The sequence below is a fragment of the Clarias gariepinus genome, chromosome 2, assembly GCF_024256425.1.
Source record: "Clarias gariepinus isolate MV-2021 ecotype Netherlands chromosome 2, CGAR_prim_01v2, whole genome shotgun sequence".
Taxonomy (NCBI): domain Eukaryota; kingdom Metazoa; phylum Chordata; class Actinopteri; order Siluriformes; family Clariidae; genus Clarias; species Clarias gariepinus.
Genome location: NC_071101.1, coordinates 326,290 through 340,576, shown reverse-complemented (window position 1 = coordinate 340,576; position 14,287 = coordinate 326,290). Strand labels below are relative to the sequence as shown.

Genomic DNA, 14,287 nt, shown 5'->3' with positions numbered 1-14,287 from the left:
GTTTCTGTTAAACAGAGTATATCAAACTCCTGATCTGTGATAATTTTATTAACTATAACTGCTTTAGATGTGAGAGATCTAATATTTAACAGTCCTAGCTTCAGATCAGAGGTGCCGGCTGCGCATTCAGTCTGATCCAATTTGTGGTCTTTATGTTAATTAAATTACTAAAACAGACTTTCTGAGTCTTTCTACATGTTTGTTTAGCTCGGGGAACAGACACAGTCTCAATACAGTGAACCCTGAGTGACGACTCTATGCAGCTAGCAGATGTTTAGTTTAGCCTGTCTGTCTGCTCCCTGTTTGTCACCCACTCGCCCCACTGTGAGGGCTCTAATGCCAGAGTCTTCGTCTGTAGCAACCAGACTTTCTGCTATTGGAATAACGCTGCTCTTGCGCTTTCTAACCCTCTGTAAAGATGCGCTCCTCTAACCCTAATATCTTCTACATCAGAGTGCTCACTAACACACACCTATCACAAGTAAAGTTATCGTTAATGAGGGAGGAAGAATGTCTAAACATCCTGCACTCTACACACTGAACAGGCTGAATATTAGACATGATATCGTACCCCTGTGTCAGAGTTGTAATTGTTTGGTGATGGATTCTGCTTGTTCTTCTTAGATGAAGAGATACGCGTTTTCTCCAAAAAAGCGCAAAAAAATTAAAAAAGGCAAAAGTCGTAGTAGTAGTAGTAGTAGAATGTAAAACTAGTTAATATTGCTATTTAGTATAAACGGAAAAGGCAGTGTAATTTAAACGCTAATACAAACAAACGAGGAACTTTCACGGTAATAATACAAAAACAGCATATAAATTATTATATTATTAATATTATAGTAATGTAAATGGACATCATACTTTTTTTTTTTTTCTCTGAAGTGTGTATAATTTTTTTTGACTGACTCTATATATAAAACAGATTCATTAGGGTTAGTCTGAAGCAGTTTAGTGGTGGAATAACTGGTGCAGCCACTGTGGAGAGTTTTGCTTTGGCTTCATTCATACTCGAATGGTTGTTACACATTCGATACAAAGGTTTGTAACACATTCCAATCTTGTGCAGAAGTGTTTCCACCTTAGGCAGTGGACGTTCCACTCTGTAGAAGGAGATACAGACACAGGAATTCATGTGAAGGTACTGTTAGTGTAATTTTTGCGGAACTTGTAGTAGCTGATCTAGACTTGTTTGTGGTTTTTAAACATACTTAAAAAATATCAGTGGGTATGTAAGTCATGGTTTACTCTTTGTATTATATTTGGCTGTGGAGATAAAGGTGTGGCCCAGATGGTATTATGTAGGTGGCTAACGTGGAATTTCAGCTACTCAAGCAGGAGTCTTGAATCATTTGATTTATTCGCTTTTACATTTCATACAAAATTCCATAATTCTTTTGAATTAAGCTGCTTTGCGACAATGACAATTGTTTAAAGTACTATACAAATAAAAATTGAATTGAATTGAATTACAGTCAGTTTCTATCCTGGGTGAAATTTGGTTGCTTATTTCTTTATTTCTTTATTTCTTCTGCCTAATGTTACAGACACAAATAAAAAATAATAATTTGATAGTTTAGAAGAGTGATGTTAGAAATCCCAAAACCTGTCTGGGAGAGAAAAAAAAAAAACATTCTAGATTCGATGTGGTGCTTGGTTAAACTTTAGTTGTCTGACCATTACACTGTTCTTCTGGAGTTGGTCTTTGAGTAGGAGACTTAGTTTCTGCAGTTGGTGATAGTTTATTTGGAGAAGAAAATGGATCATAGGACTGTGTTGGAGAATTTGATGGTAAATCTTCTTGGGATTTTGTAGCAGTTACAATCACTGGAATAGTATTTCCAGGTGTGGAAGCAGCTTTAGAGGTTGCTGATGATGTACTGGTCGATGAAGGTCCTGCAGCTGATGTAGTAGATAATCGAATTGGAGTAGTACTTTCAGCAGCATGTGCTGATGATTCAGTAGTTGTTAAAGGTCCTGCAGTTGATGTAGTTAGTACCACAAGAGTAGTATTTACAGGAGTAGAGACATTATTCGTGGTTGCAGATGTTGTGGTGATTGCTGAAAGAGGAGAATAATGTACTGTACTTGCTCTCACTGGAGCATTTTTTTCAGGGGTAGAGGGGACATAAGAGAATGTAGTGGTTACTGAAACTCCAGCTGCTGATGTTGTTGGCATAATCACTGGAGTTATGTTCTTATGACTAGAAACTGCATTACAGGAAGCTGATGGTGAAGTTGTTGAACGTGTTTCACATAATGTAGTAGTTGTGACCTCTGGGGTAGTATTTTCAGAAGTAGCATCTTCATCACTGGTTGCTGATGGTGAAGTTGTTGAAAGTTCTTCAAATGATGTGGTAGTTAGAACCCCTGAGGTAGTATTCATACTTCCAGTATTAAAAAATGCATCATTGGATGGTGGTGCAGAAGTTGCTGGTAAAACCCCTCCGGTTGATGTTATTTCACTAATCATTGATGTAGTATTTCCCAGTGTGGACGCAGTATTAGAGGTTCCTGATGAGGTAGTGGCTGTTAATGGTCCTGCGGCTGATGCAGTAGATATTACCACTGGAGTAGTGTTTCCAGGTGTGCAAGAAGCATTGGAGGTTGCTGGGGATGAAGTAGTAGTTGAAGGTCCTTCAATTAATATAGTTGTCATTACTGCTGGATTAGAATTCCCAGATGTCGAAACAACATTAGAAGTTGCTGATGATATAGTTGTCATTGAAGTTCCCATAGTTGATGTAGTATTTATAACCACTGGAATAGTATTACCAGGGGTACAGGCAACATTAGAAGTGGCCTGCACATTTGTAGGTGTTTTCATAGTTGTGCTTAGCATTGGAGATGGCCTGTAATTTTCTGAGATAAACACTGGCATTGCCCATTGAATAAGTGGCTGTTTGGGGAATTCACTGTACTGTGAAGGTTTCAGGACATGATGGAAGTGATCAGAATGGTGGCATGTGTAACCCTTTCTTCTGGTTTGGTGTTTAGTGTGATATTTGGGACAGAACACCTTTGCCATGTTCGGTTTATTTGTTATATCATTATACTGCAGCAGAAGCGCAGTCTTACCCTGCAGGGAAAGTCACAGGAAGCATCTTCAACAGTCAGGCTTTAGTTATTAAAAGGCATTTTTAACATTTTATACAAGTACAAAGTTAGTACCTTCATCATGTGATTCTTCACTTTGATAACGAGGTTCTCCTCATCTATACGGTGTGTTAAACTGGTTTCCTCAGTCATGCTCTCTTGTAGAGAAGCATCATTTACATCTGAAAATAAAGCCATAACATTAAACCTTTCTTAGCCAGCCCTTTAAATTATAACTCCAGGAGGGGGACAGTTATTTGGACAAATAACAATTAGTCGTTCTTATTTAAATACTCTAGATTTTAACCTACCCACAAATCTGGTCTCTATTAGCTTCTTAGCAGCTAGTGTTACAGTCATGCTTGTGCTTTCACATTTAACAGCAGGAACCTGAGGCATTGATCCAGGTGTAGATCTTGGACAGCTTTGTGTTTGGACGGTCTCCTCACTCAGCTCAGGGTCAGAGTAGCCCAGCTGCACCGTGTGCTGATTCTCAGGGCGAAGCTGAGGTGGAGAAAGCTCATCAGGAACTCCCTACACTTAGAATTATTGTACCAAAGATGGGATGAAAATGAGTCTCACCAGGTTCTTCAGGAAGCAGCCTTCATAGTAGACTCTGATTGGACCGGACTGCAGCTCTACATTACCACACTCCTCCAGCAGCTGACTGACAAAAATCTTTGCCTCGTAGTCTGTGAAGTGAATTAGAAACACACTCATAAACTTTAAGCCTCTAACAAGCCTTTAACATGTTCAAGATTTTTTCTGTTCCTACATCTACACTCAAAATTAATGGAGAAATCAAGTAAGGCTGATCTAAGCATGCAGAACAGTGTTATCAAGTGTGCTTTTTAACAGGGCATGCCTGCGATTGTGAGTTGAGTTGACACAAACTTGAGCATGCTCAGCAGGGACTCAAAATCAACTTCCATCTTCAAACAAGAAAAATGCACCTTTAAAAGGATATTCCTTTAAATTAAATGTACCTTTCCAGTTTATGATGTCAAATTAACACGGCTGGACACTGTAGCACTTCTTACCATTAAAGTTGAACTGTATATTGCCTCATCGTCTATACTGCTTTATCCTATTTAGCGTCATGGCCTGGAGCCTATCCCAGATGACTTAGGGCACAATGCGGGGTACACCCTGGACAGGGTGCCAATCCATTGCAGGGCACACACACATTGTACTGTATATACGTAACAGATAGTTAAGTTAATTTTTTTTTTAGTTAAATATCACATTTAAAAATACAGACATTTGGTTATTAAAGCTAAAACACTGAGTGCGCTGTTTGATGTTTGGGTAGAGATCTATTCCTCACAATCGACACAATACGTTTTTAAGTTAAGTTAAGCCTTTATTTGTCACATATACATTATAGCACAGTGAAATTCCTTCTTTGCATATCCCAACGTAACTGGCGTCAGAGCGTAGGGTCGAGGAGAATGGTTTAATGGCCTTGTTCAAGGGTCCAACCCTGGCAGCGTGGAAATGCTAGGGCTTGAATCGTTGCCCTTTTGGTTTCTTACCCAGAGCCTTTGTTCGAGGCATAATTGCAACTCATTTACATTTGCATTTACATTTAAGCTTTTGGCAGACGCTCTTATCCAGAGCGACTTACAAAAAGTGCTTTAATGTTTACATAATTGGATACATACTTACACTGGGTTAACTAGGTTAATAACTAAGAGCCATTAGTCCAACACAACTAAGAAGAGTTTTTTTTTTTTCGGGGGGGGACTGGGGGGTTTGTTAGTCCGAGTACTGGAGAAACAGATGAGTCTTGAGTCGTCGTTTAAAACTCATGTTGCCCCTCCCACAACTGGTCATTCACAACCATATTCTTTCTTCTAAAAACCAACCATAATCTCATTTGGTGATCTGACAATCAGCCAAAAAATGTGACCTTAGTTATGTTTCTTGTTTAATATAATTTAAGACCTTCTCCAGTTAAATGCCTTGATTGAGATTTCTCAAGTCAACAACTTAAAAAAAAAAAATTGGTCTTGTAACCCTGTAATACTCTACTTCATCACAATTTAACAGCAACATCTGATATCTGAATGCAAACAGTATGAATTAATAGTAGGCTGTTAAACAAGGCCAGAAAAAAATGATCATATACAAACAGGATAATCTCATAATTTCACCCAGTTCATCCGGACGGAAGCATTATAAGAAAGAAAAGCTCCAAAAATGGACACACACACACACACACACACACACTTTACTGTTCACCAACACTAATACTAACACACAGTATGTTTGAGGTGCTAGATTATTCAGGAGTGTGAACGTGACCTTACCTATTAGCAGATAAACATCAGTGTATTGAGTTGGAGAAACTCCAATAATCATACTTTCACTGTCGCAGTTAAACAGGAGCTCAGGTTCTGATCCGTCCTGCAGTCCTGTGGAGTGAAATCAGTTTATGGTTCAATGTTAATGGTCATAACATCACACTGTCATTAGTGCACACTCTGCAAAAAGGACTTTCTCACAAAAAGCAATTCCTTGAAGGTTCTTGCTAGAGAAGAGAAACGTTCTCCCTAATAGTGTACTGTGGTTATATACTTCTCTTTAACTAGATGCTAAATGTTATTGCTAACTTTAAGGTTAGATTGATAGGCAGCACACACTTCAGTCAGTACAGTTCATTTCTCTTCATGCCTTCATATCCTCAACACACTATAAAACTCTTTCCATACCTTGAGAAGGTTCTGGACAAATGCCTCTAGTCTTCACTGGTCCAGTAAAGACTGGTGATGCTAATGCTGCTTTTAAAACTATTAGCATAGCAGCTAAAATCCACTGGTGTGGAATGTGAGCCATGTCCAGGAATGATGTGCTGCATTTGTTCTGGATCTGTTTTAAGGAATTGACATTTTTTTATATGAAGACAGAGGAGTGATGTTTGTTCTACACCTCCCGGAACACTGATTATGTGTTTGTTTTGCACTTGGATTGTGATAGACTGTAGTCTGTGCACATATTGCAGTTTATCAGTAACTGTGAGATTGTGTTGTTCTGGAATGGTGTGTAGATTGTTCCAGAGGTTGGAGGACTATGGCTAAAAAGTATGATCCTCCTTGTTCTTCAACCTTGATTTAGGGACAAACAGCAGCAACTGTCTGTGACCTTGTTGGAATGTTATGTTGTTGACCGTGGCCACATGGCTTAATAGGAAAAGGAAAAAAAAAAGGTTTCATTTGTTTAATACTTTAAACTCTGTCTGTTATGAAGACAGACAGTTTTAATTTTTTTTTTACTTTTTTAAGTTTTTAAAACTGCTTTGAGGATCCAAAAAACAGCACTTTAGTCTTAATCAAATTTAAATTACAATGTAAATAATTATGGCCATGAATGCTTGTTAAATAGATTGTTAAAAACTTAAAAAAAAAAACTTTTAGGAATGCAGTTTCGCTGCTATGAAAGACTTTTCCCAAGCTTGAGGAAGTCCATGTGCGTGTAAATAGGATTGTAGTTGTATAAGTAAAGAAATGGATATTTATATTTTGATCTAAATACAGCAGATGAAATAAAACAGAGTGGTTAACTCAATATTAAACAGCACACACGGTTTATCAAGCTGTTAGTGGAAAGGGCTCTCACACGAAACAGACAAGTGATCAGGAAAAACACATGTTAAAACATCATTTAATATTTGTACTTGTCCATAAATAAAAGACTCTATAGGATTTATAAATCCTTTACCCAGTGGAATGTAAGATTAACATTTATATAAGACATAAACTATTAACATCAACAATTAGAACCCTTCCAGGTTTAGGCAGAAATTCAGAACTTCAGAACATCATTTTCTTACTAGCAAACCCCCATGAATTTATTTCAGTTAAAAATGGTTTATCATCAAACTATCGAAAATGTTTGGAAACATTAAAAATATATTTTTATATGTATAAGTAATTAGCTTTGTGTCTGAACCACACTACTTGAGGTTCTCTCCCTACATCATGGCTTATCATGACCCTGCTAACGCTAACTGTTCTGATTATTGTAAATAAATAAAATAAAAAGATAAGCAGGAGTCCCAGCCTTCGCTGACAGTATAGATTCCCACGTCTCTAAACTTGTACTATAAACTGAGCAATATCCTATACCTAATCTTTAGTGTGGTGTAAGTGATAATAAATGTATATTTTTAGTTTTGTATGCTATTCATTAGCTCGTAACAATAAAAACTAATAACATGCTTACGAATTATGTTGATTACTATGATCAATGGTGTCAAAAGCTGCACTGAGGACAAGTTACTCAAGCAAAGACATGCAACCCTGATCACACATATTTGTTATTATTATTATAAATAATAATCATAACTAAAGAGGTACATTTTTGGATACAGCTACATACACCAGCCTCGGTTAACTGGTAGAGGAGGAGGCGTCGCAGTTATTCACAATGATAATCTCACTATTGTACAAAAACACAGACACAAATTTAATGCATTTGAAATTGTCTATAGTTACATAAGTGTATTTAACTATATTAAGTCAGCTCAGTCGATCCCGCTAATTGTCATTTACAGACACATTAAGAATGTGCATGTTTTCCCGCGAGATGCCGTGACTTGCCGCAAGCAACATTCAGGAATTTAAATAAATGTGTTGTGCTTCACTGTATATCTGCCAGATGGTGCATGGAAGGACTTTATCCAGAAGTCAGACCAAGTACAACTAAGAATTGTGTATAATTACTTAGCCTAAAACAATATTGTTTCCAATGCTGAAGCAAACATTAATTTTATTTTGTTTTACAGTAGATCTTTTATGATGAATGTGTGTATATGTGCTTCATATTATTTTTATAATGATGAAATGATTCCTAATTCCTAATGTTGTTGTTGTTCTTTCGGCACAGGTTTTACACCGGATGCCCTTCCTGACACAACCCTCCCATTTTATCCAGGCTTGGGACCGGCACTGCATCCAGTGGCTGGGGTTTGGGCACTGGCTGGGAATCGAACCCAGGCCTTCCACATGGCAGGTGAAACACCTACCACTGAGCCACCAGTGCTAAACAGGGATAAAATAATGAAAGACATCACAATGCCTTGGTTTAAATGGTTTTGAAATTAATTTAATTTCCTGATAGTAGGCTATCTGATAGTGTTACCTATGCGAATGTCCTGATTTGTGAATATGCCAACATATTTTATTTAAAACGTAAAAATTTCTCGCCATCATCAGAAGACATAAATGAACAATATAGTTCATTCATGATATATATCTGAACTATATATATATATATATATATATATATATATATATATATATATATATATATATTTACATTTACATTTACATGTACATGTACATATATATAGCTCAGTTACTGTAATCCCTCTTCTCACCTTTCATGTAGGTCTACTCGGTCTTGTTAAATCGAGGCAGAGGCAGAGACGTCTGCTTGGTCTTGTTAAATCGTTTTAAACCCCAAAATTCTGCGAATTCCCCAATCAGCGAAACCAGTTTAATAACTTCACACCTATCGTAAATTAGGGTGAGAAGAGGGATTACAGTAACTGGGGTTTCTGGGTTCCACCTCGGAACGCGCTGTCACGTTGTATTCAGTGAATAGACTAAACCAAAATCATGTTTGCTTCAGCATTGGAAACAATATTGTATTAGGCTAACTTTATTAAAAAAAAGGTTATGGAATAGCCTTACAATTAACACTAAAAGCACCGAGTACCGGTCATTTGGCCACAATGGGGGAAAAAATACTTCAAACTCTTTCAAATTCCAGGACCCTCCTTTCATGACTTTTCCTAGATCTGTGAGCTTAATCACCCAGCATGCTTACATTTTTAAAATCGCACTAGTAAAAGCCAGTATAAAGCTATTTTGCTCTTATTTATGTGGAATTGCTGACAGCTGCGCGGTGGTCATGCCGTTTCCTGCCTTTTCCAACCTGCGATTCTCTTTTTTCTCCGCAGATGGCACAAGGGATCATGCATACTATCTATGCGTCATTCAGTGTGTATACAGTATGTAACTATCACTGGTTTCATTCCATATATACATATACACACACACAGATCTGGCAATTAAGAATGTGCGTTTCGAGGAAAGGGTTCCCGCAAATTGCCGGTATTAAATACAACCCATGAACATCAGTTATAGTTTACAAATAATAATTTAGCAAACAAAATACAACGGGTATACAATGGGTATATTCTACCTATACTATCTATTTTTTATAGGTAATGACTGCAACACTAAAAAATAAGTAAAATATACCCCAAAATATTAGTTATGGTACCATTAAGTGCGCATGTGTCAACATTCAGGAGGGAATCGCTGGATTCACCATTTTCCGTGTGACTGGCAACATGGCTGTGAAACCACGATTAGTTGAACTACAGGTAAGTTTTTATTTAACTTGTTGAAATCATAATGAATGCAAATGTTAAATTTTTTAAACTGTAAAATCTAACAGATGATTAGTAATTTGCACGTTTTCCTGTCTAGTGTCAAATTGACCAGTTAGAGCGCATTGCCCAGTACTTGCACATTTGATTGCATGTAAACGTCTACATTTATGACTGAATTTTTATTGTTGTTAACGTTAACGTTTTATTGTTTAACGTTAACTGTTACATGGCTGAAACTCTTGTACAACGGCGAAGCTGCTGCAGGTAAGTGGTTGAACGCGCACTTTGACAGGTGTAATCTTAGCCGCTCGCAGAATGACAGATATGATAAATTATCATGTCACCATATCATCTTTCAGGGAGATCGCCCTTAATATTGCATGGGGGAGCAATGTGTAATATTTAAATTATAGAACTACATTCAAAATATGATGACAGCACTTATATGAACGCGCAGAGCCTCCCTCATTGACCCGTGCTTTTAGGTGGAACATATACACTCATGTCAGCGGCACAGAAGCACAACTCACTAAAAACACGTACAGTGGAACCTCGGATTACGAGCATAATTCATTCCGGAAGCGGGCTTGTATTCCAAAACACTTGTAAATCAAAGCACATTTTCCCATAAGAAATAATAGAAATTCAAATTATTCATTCCACAGCCCCAAAAAAATAAGTACATAAAAGTAATTAACACAAAATATAAAGTAAAAATAAAACAAATTAACCTGCATGTTACCTTAAAAAAAGTAAAAATAAATCCCGACAGATAAGTTTTTCCATTTATGCACAAAGGCGGTGTGTGTCTGTGTGTGTGTGTTTTTCTCTCTCCTGTGCTGTTGAGTGTGTGTTATGTGTGTGCATGAGCGTAATTTGACACCGTGCCGGTTGTGTGTGAGTAAAGCACCCCCTCTCTGTTTCTCTCACACACACACACACACACACACACACACACACACACGCGCACACACACACACACACAAACACAGAGAAAGAGTGTGGCGAGAGAGAAAGAGTGTGTGTGTGTGTTTGTGTGTGAACAGGCGGTGTCAAATTATGAGCGCACACACATAACACACACACTCTGCAGCGTAAGAGAAAGAAACACACACACACACACACACGGATTAATTATACCAGTAAGAGACGAGCACTAAGACCCAGCAGGCGAGATGAATACCCGCAGCGCCAGAGAGAGAAAAACCGTTGGCTCAGTTGTGATGACGCGACGCTCGGTGTCAAAACAAGAAGCGCATGCGTTATACATGATACTCGGAGCTCGTAAACCACGCCAACGCTCGTTTTTTAAGTCAAAATTCAGAAAAAATATTTGCTAGTCTTCCGGAACACTCGTAAACCGCGTTACTCGTAATCCGAGGTTCCACTGTATGTTGCAAAAGCTCTGCTTCACATGGCCGGGAAACAAGCTCGTATATATTCGGCTCGATTCGCACTGTTTTGGGGGTAAAGGAGGGTCCTAAGCTATAAAAGAAATTAAACGAAACAACTGTAGTCATTTATCAATCTTTAATAAAGTTAGCCTAATACAATATTGTTTCCAATGCTAAAGCAAACATGATTTTCTTTTAGTCTATTCGCTGAATACAACGCGACAGCGCGCTCTGAGGTGATACCCCCAGAACCCCCGTTACTGTAATCCCTCTTTTCACCTTTTATTCACGACAGGTGTGACTTTATTAATCCGGTTTCACTGATGGGGAGATTCGCAGAATTATAACCATTAAATCCATTACATTTTCTATTATTTTCAGGCAGGGTTCTATTTTATTAGCAGTTTATGCAAAATGAAATCTCAATAAATCTCAATAATGCTTAAATATTTCTTTTTATTTATGGACAGATGTATTATGTTTGAACTGCATTATTGCGAGAGCCAATGACTTTCTGGTGGAATATATCTGCATTTTATCGATAAATCGCACGCATTCATTAGCCTTTTGATAAAAACGCTGCCTTTTGTGAAGTGAAAGTACGAGCCGCGGGTTCACGCACGCCGATGAACAGCTTTATTTCAGTCATAAATTCACAATCACATTCCAGTGAATAAAGAGTTACTGCATTATGTTTCAAGACATCCTTAATTTACATTTTTCTCCTAATATATTGTTATTGTTATTCCACAAGAAATAGGAGTTAGTCAATAAAATAGGAGTTAGAGTGCTTATGACAGACACGGTAAGACCTTTCTGTTTGGAGATAGCGTGGGTTTATTAATTAAGAAACTTAAAAGTAAAACAGAATAAAACAGAGAAAAAATAAACAGAGCTCCGCCGTCTACATGAGAACAGATGGGATTCTGGAACCTAAAACAAAAAACTAAAGATCCCTTATTCCCTTACTGAGGATTTATAGGAAGAGAGAGAGCAATGTTTGTGCTTTGTGCACTCTTTCTCTCTCTCTCGCCGGTGTCTTGGACAGACAGAGGCTTGGGCTTTGCCTGTGTCTTCTTTAGTGCGCTTTGTCTTTGGCCCTGACACCTTTTACCGGTGCGACCGAATGATTACACGGAGTGTCGCGGTATCACGACCCTTTATATAAACACTCTGCCAGGTAAGGCTCACTCAGGCTGATTGCCTGACGGCGGCGTTGCCTGGCAACCGCGTGTATAAATGTCTGCGTCTTTGCCTGTTTTGAATTCTGTGTGGTAGCAGCCTGGGGATCTGCCCGTTCTGAACAGTCTATGCGCAGCTCTGCCCCTTGCCCAAGCCGCGTCGTTACATATATGACCACAAATACTTTGACAACATACACTTTTCAACTTATCATAAATAATAAAGCTTTATATCCTCAGATGCGGTCATTACATAGTTTTAGCGATAATTTCACAGAGGCGAGTTTAGAACTAAATTGCTGCTCCTGCTCCATCTAAAGCACTGTCACACTAAAAAAACATTCAATATATAAAAAATATATCTAATATATATATATATATATATATATATATATATATATATATATATATATATATATATATATATATATAAATATCGCTGATTATCAACGTGGGCATGAATAGCGCATTGTCCAAGTGCAAGTTGATCTTGTAACTAAACTATTTGCTTTGGGTGAAAACCTCATCTAGCGATCATTGTGTGTCAGCAACAGCTTCCCATTCAAAACAATAGGCGGTCAAATGACCGGTGAACCGCATTAAAAGTAGGTGACACTGGCGCGGCGCTTCTAGTGTTAATATTTGGGACTCAGACACAGTCTTAGTGTTTTTTTTTCTTTTCTTTTCATTTCAATATAATTCACATTTTTTGCAATCTTCCCTGGAATCTGAGTTAAGACCTGTGACTTTGAGCCCACAATATCCACAACAAAATAGGCACTAAAAAGCAATAAAGGAAATAAAAAAAGAATGTACTCAAGAACTCTAGACACCCTAAGACCCATCCACATTGCTTCTATCAGAATTAAAGGGCAACTGGGATGTGATTTGCAAGCCAGAGTTTTATGAACATGAATGGAGAACATGAGTAAAATACGGATGAGAAAAATACATGATGGCAGAAAAAACACTGTCAGAATAGCTAAAATAGCTACAACCAAATGAAAGAGTAAGATTATATGACAATGAACACTGGACTTTTATTTTATGTGAGAGCATTTTATATTCTATCCTATTTCTTTATATTCTACTAACCCATGGCAGATTGTTTGCAGAGAATTCTAAAAGCAAATATATAAAACATATTAATTAAGGTTAGACCAAAAAGGTTCAGTTGTGAAAATAGCAGAGGAGCTGATAACTGTTGGAGGCATATTTGGGATTTTTGCCGTAGCCATATCTGTAGTTTTACACTTAATATTGTTGGTGTTTGAAGATATTTAATCCGTGACTAATTTTTGGATAAGTATTTCCAGTTTAGACAGTGCAGATGCAGACTCTGTAATTCCTGTAAAGATAGCCATAATGTACTTTGTTGTGCTATTGTAGCAGGTGATCCAGGTTTGTTTTGGGGTTTTGATACCCCTTTTTCTGAAAAAGTCATTAGTAGTTATACACATGCTAGTTTCCTCTTTGCAACATATTTGGCTGATAAGGTGAAGGTGGTGAATGTTGTATTTTAGCTACTTGAGACTACAGTCACTGTCTATACAGGGTGATATTTGGGCTATTTATTTATTTGTTATTATTTGCACTTGTCTGACTATTACACCCTTCTCATGGAATTTTAGCTTCTGCAGTCGGTAATGGTTAAGTTGGCAAGGCGGTGTTGTAATGAGGTGTTGGTAAATTTAATGGTAAATTTTCTCGAGATTTAGTGGCAATTACCACTGTAGTAGTATTTCCAAGTGAGGAAACAGCATTGGAGGTTCCTGGGTATGTAGTGGAAGCAGGTTTATAGGTTGCTAATAATGTAAAAGTTGTAGAAGGTCCTTCAGTTGAAGTAGTAGTCAATACAACCAAAGATAATGTACAACCAGAGTAGTCTTTCTAGGTGTGTAAGCAGAATTAGAGTTTGCTAAAGATGGTTCTGGCCTTGGCTGATGCAAACAGCTGTTCTATGAAGTTGTTAAAGTTTGTCAAATAATGTAGTAGTTATGACTTATTTTTTAGTATTTTTAGAAGTAGCGTCTCCATCATTGGTTCTGGTGGTAAAATTGTTAAACATTCATTAAATATGTAGTGGTTATAACTGTTATAGTATTAATGCTTCCAGAATTAAAAATGCATCATTGGATGGTGGTGGTGAAGTTGCTGTTAAAAATCCTCCAGTGGATGTAATTTTAATTAATCACTTGTGTAATACTTTAATGTTT

At 37.5% G+C, this 14,287-nt stretch overlaps 1 protein-coding gene across 1 annotated transcript; it reads right to left on the bottom strand.

The window, feature by feature from the left end:
* Nucleotides 1-1,489: 1,489 nt before the first annotated feature.
* On the bottom strand, nt 1,490-5,942 carry LOC128542852 (mucin-5AC-like). Its single transcript, XM_053512988.1, has 6 exons — nt 5,808-5,942; nt 5,406-5,510; nt 3,676-3,785; nt 3,405-3,597; nt 3,169-3,275; nt 1,490-3,076 (listed from the first exon to the last, which is right to left on the bottom strand). Exons 1-6 carry the CDS (start codon nt 5,929-5,931, stop codon nt 1,655-1,657), a joined length of 2,061 nt encoding a protein of 686 aa, XP_053368963.1. The 5' UTR covers nt 5,932-5,942; the 3' UTR covers nt 1,490-1,654.
* Nucleotides 5,943-14,287: the final 8,345 nt, after the last annotated feature.

What these genes read in the sequence shown, in the direction of transcription:
- LOC128542852 (XM_053512988.1), bottom strand. Translation starts at nt 5,931, where the DNA reads ATGGCTCACATTCCACACCAGTGGATTTTAGCTGCTATGCTAATAGTT. An exon ending in AATAGAGACCAGATTTGTGG is followed by an intron (nt 3,276 to 3,404) that starts GTAGGTTAAAAT and finishes CTTTATTTTCAG; the next exon opens with ATGTAAATGATGCTTCTCTA. An exon ending in TGAAGAATCACATGATGAAG is followed by an intron (nt 3,077 to 3,168) that starts GTACTAACTTTG and finishes CTTTCCCTGCAG; the next exon opens with GGTAAGACTGCGCTTCTGCT.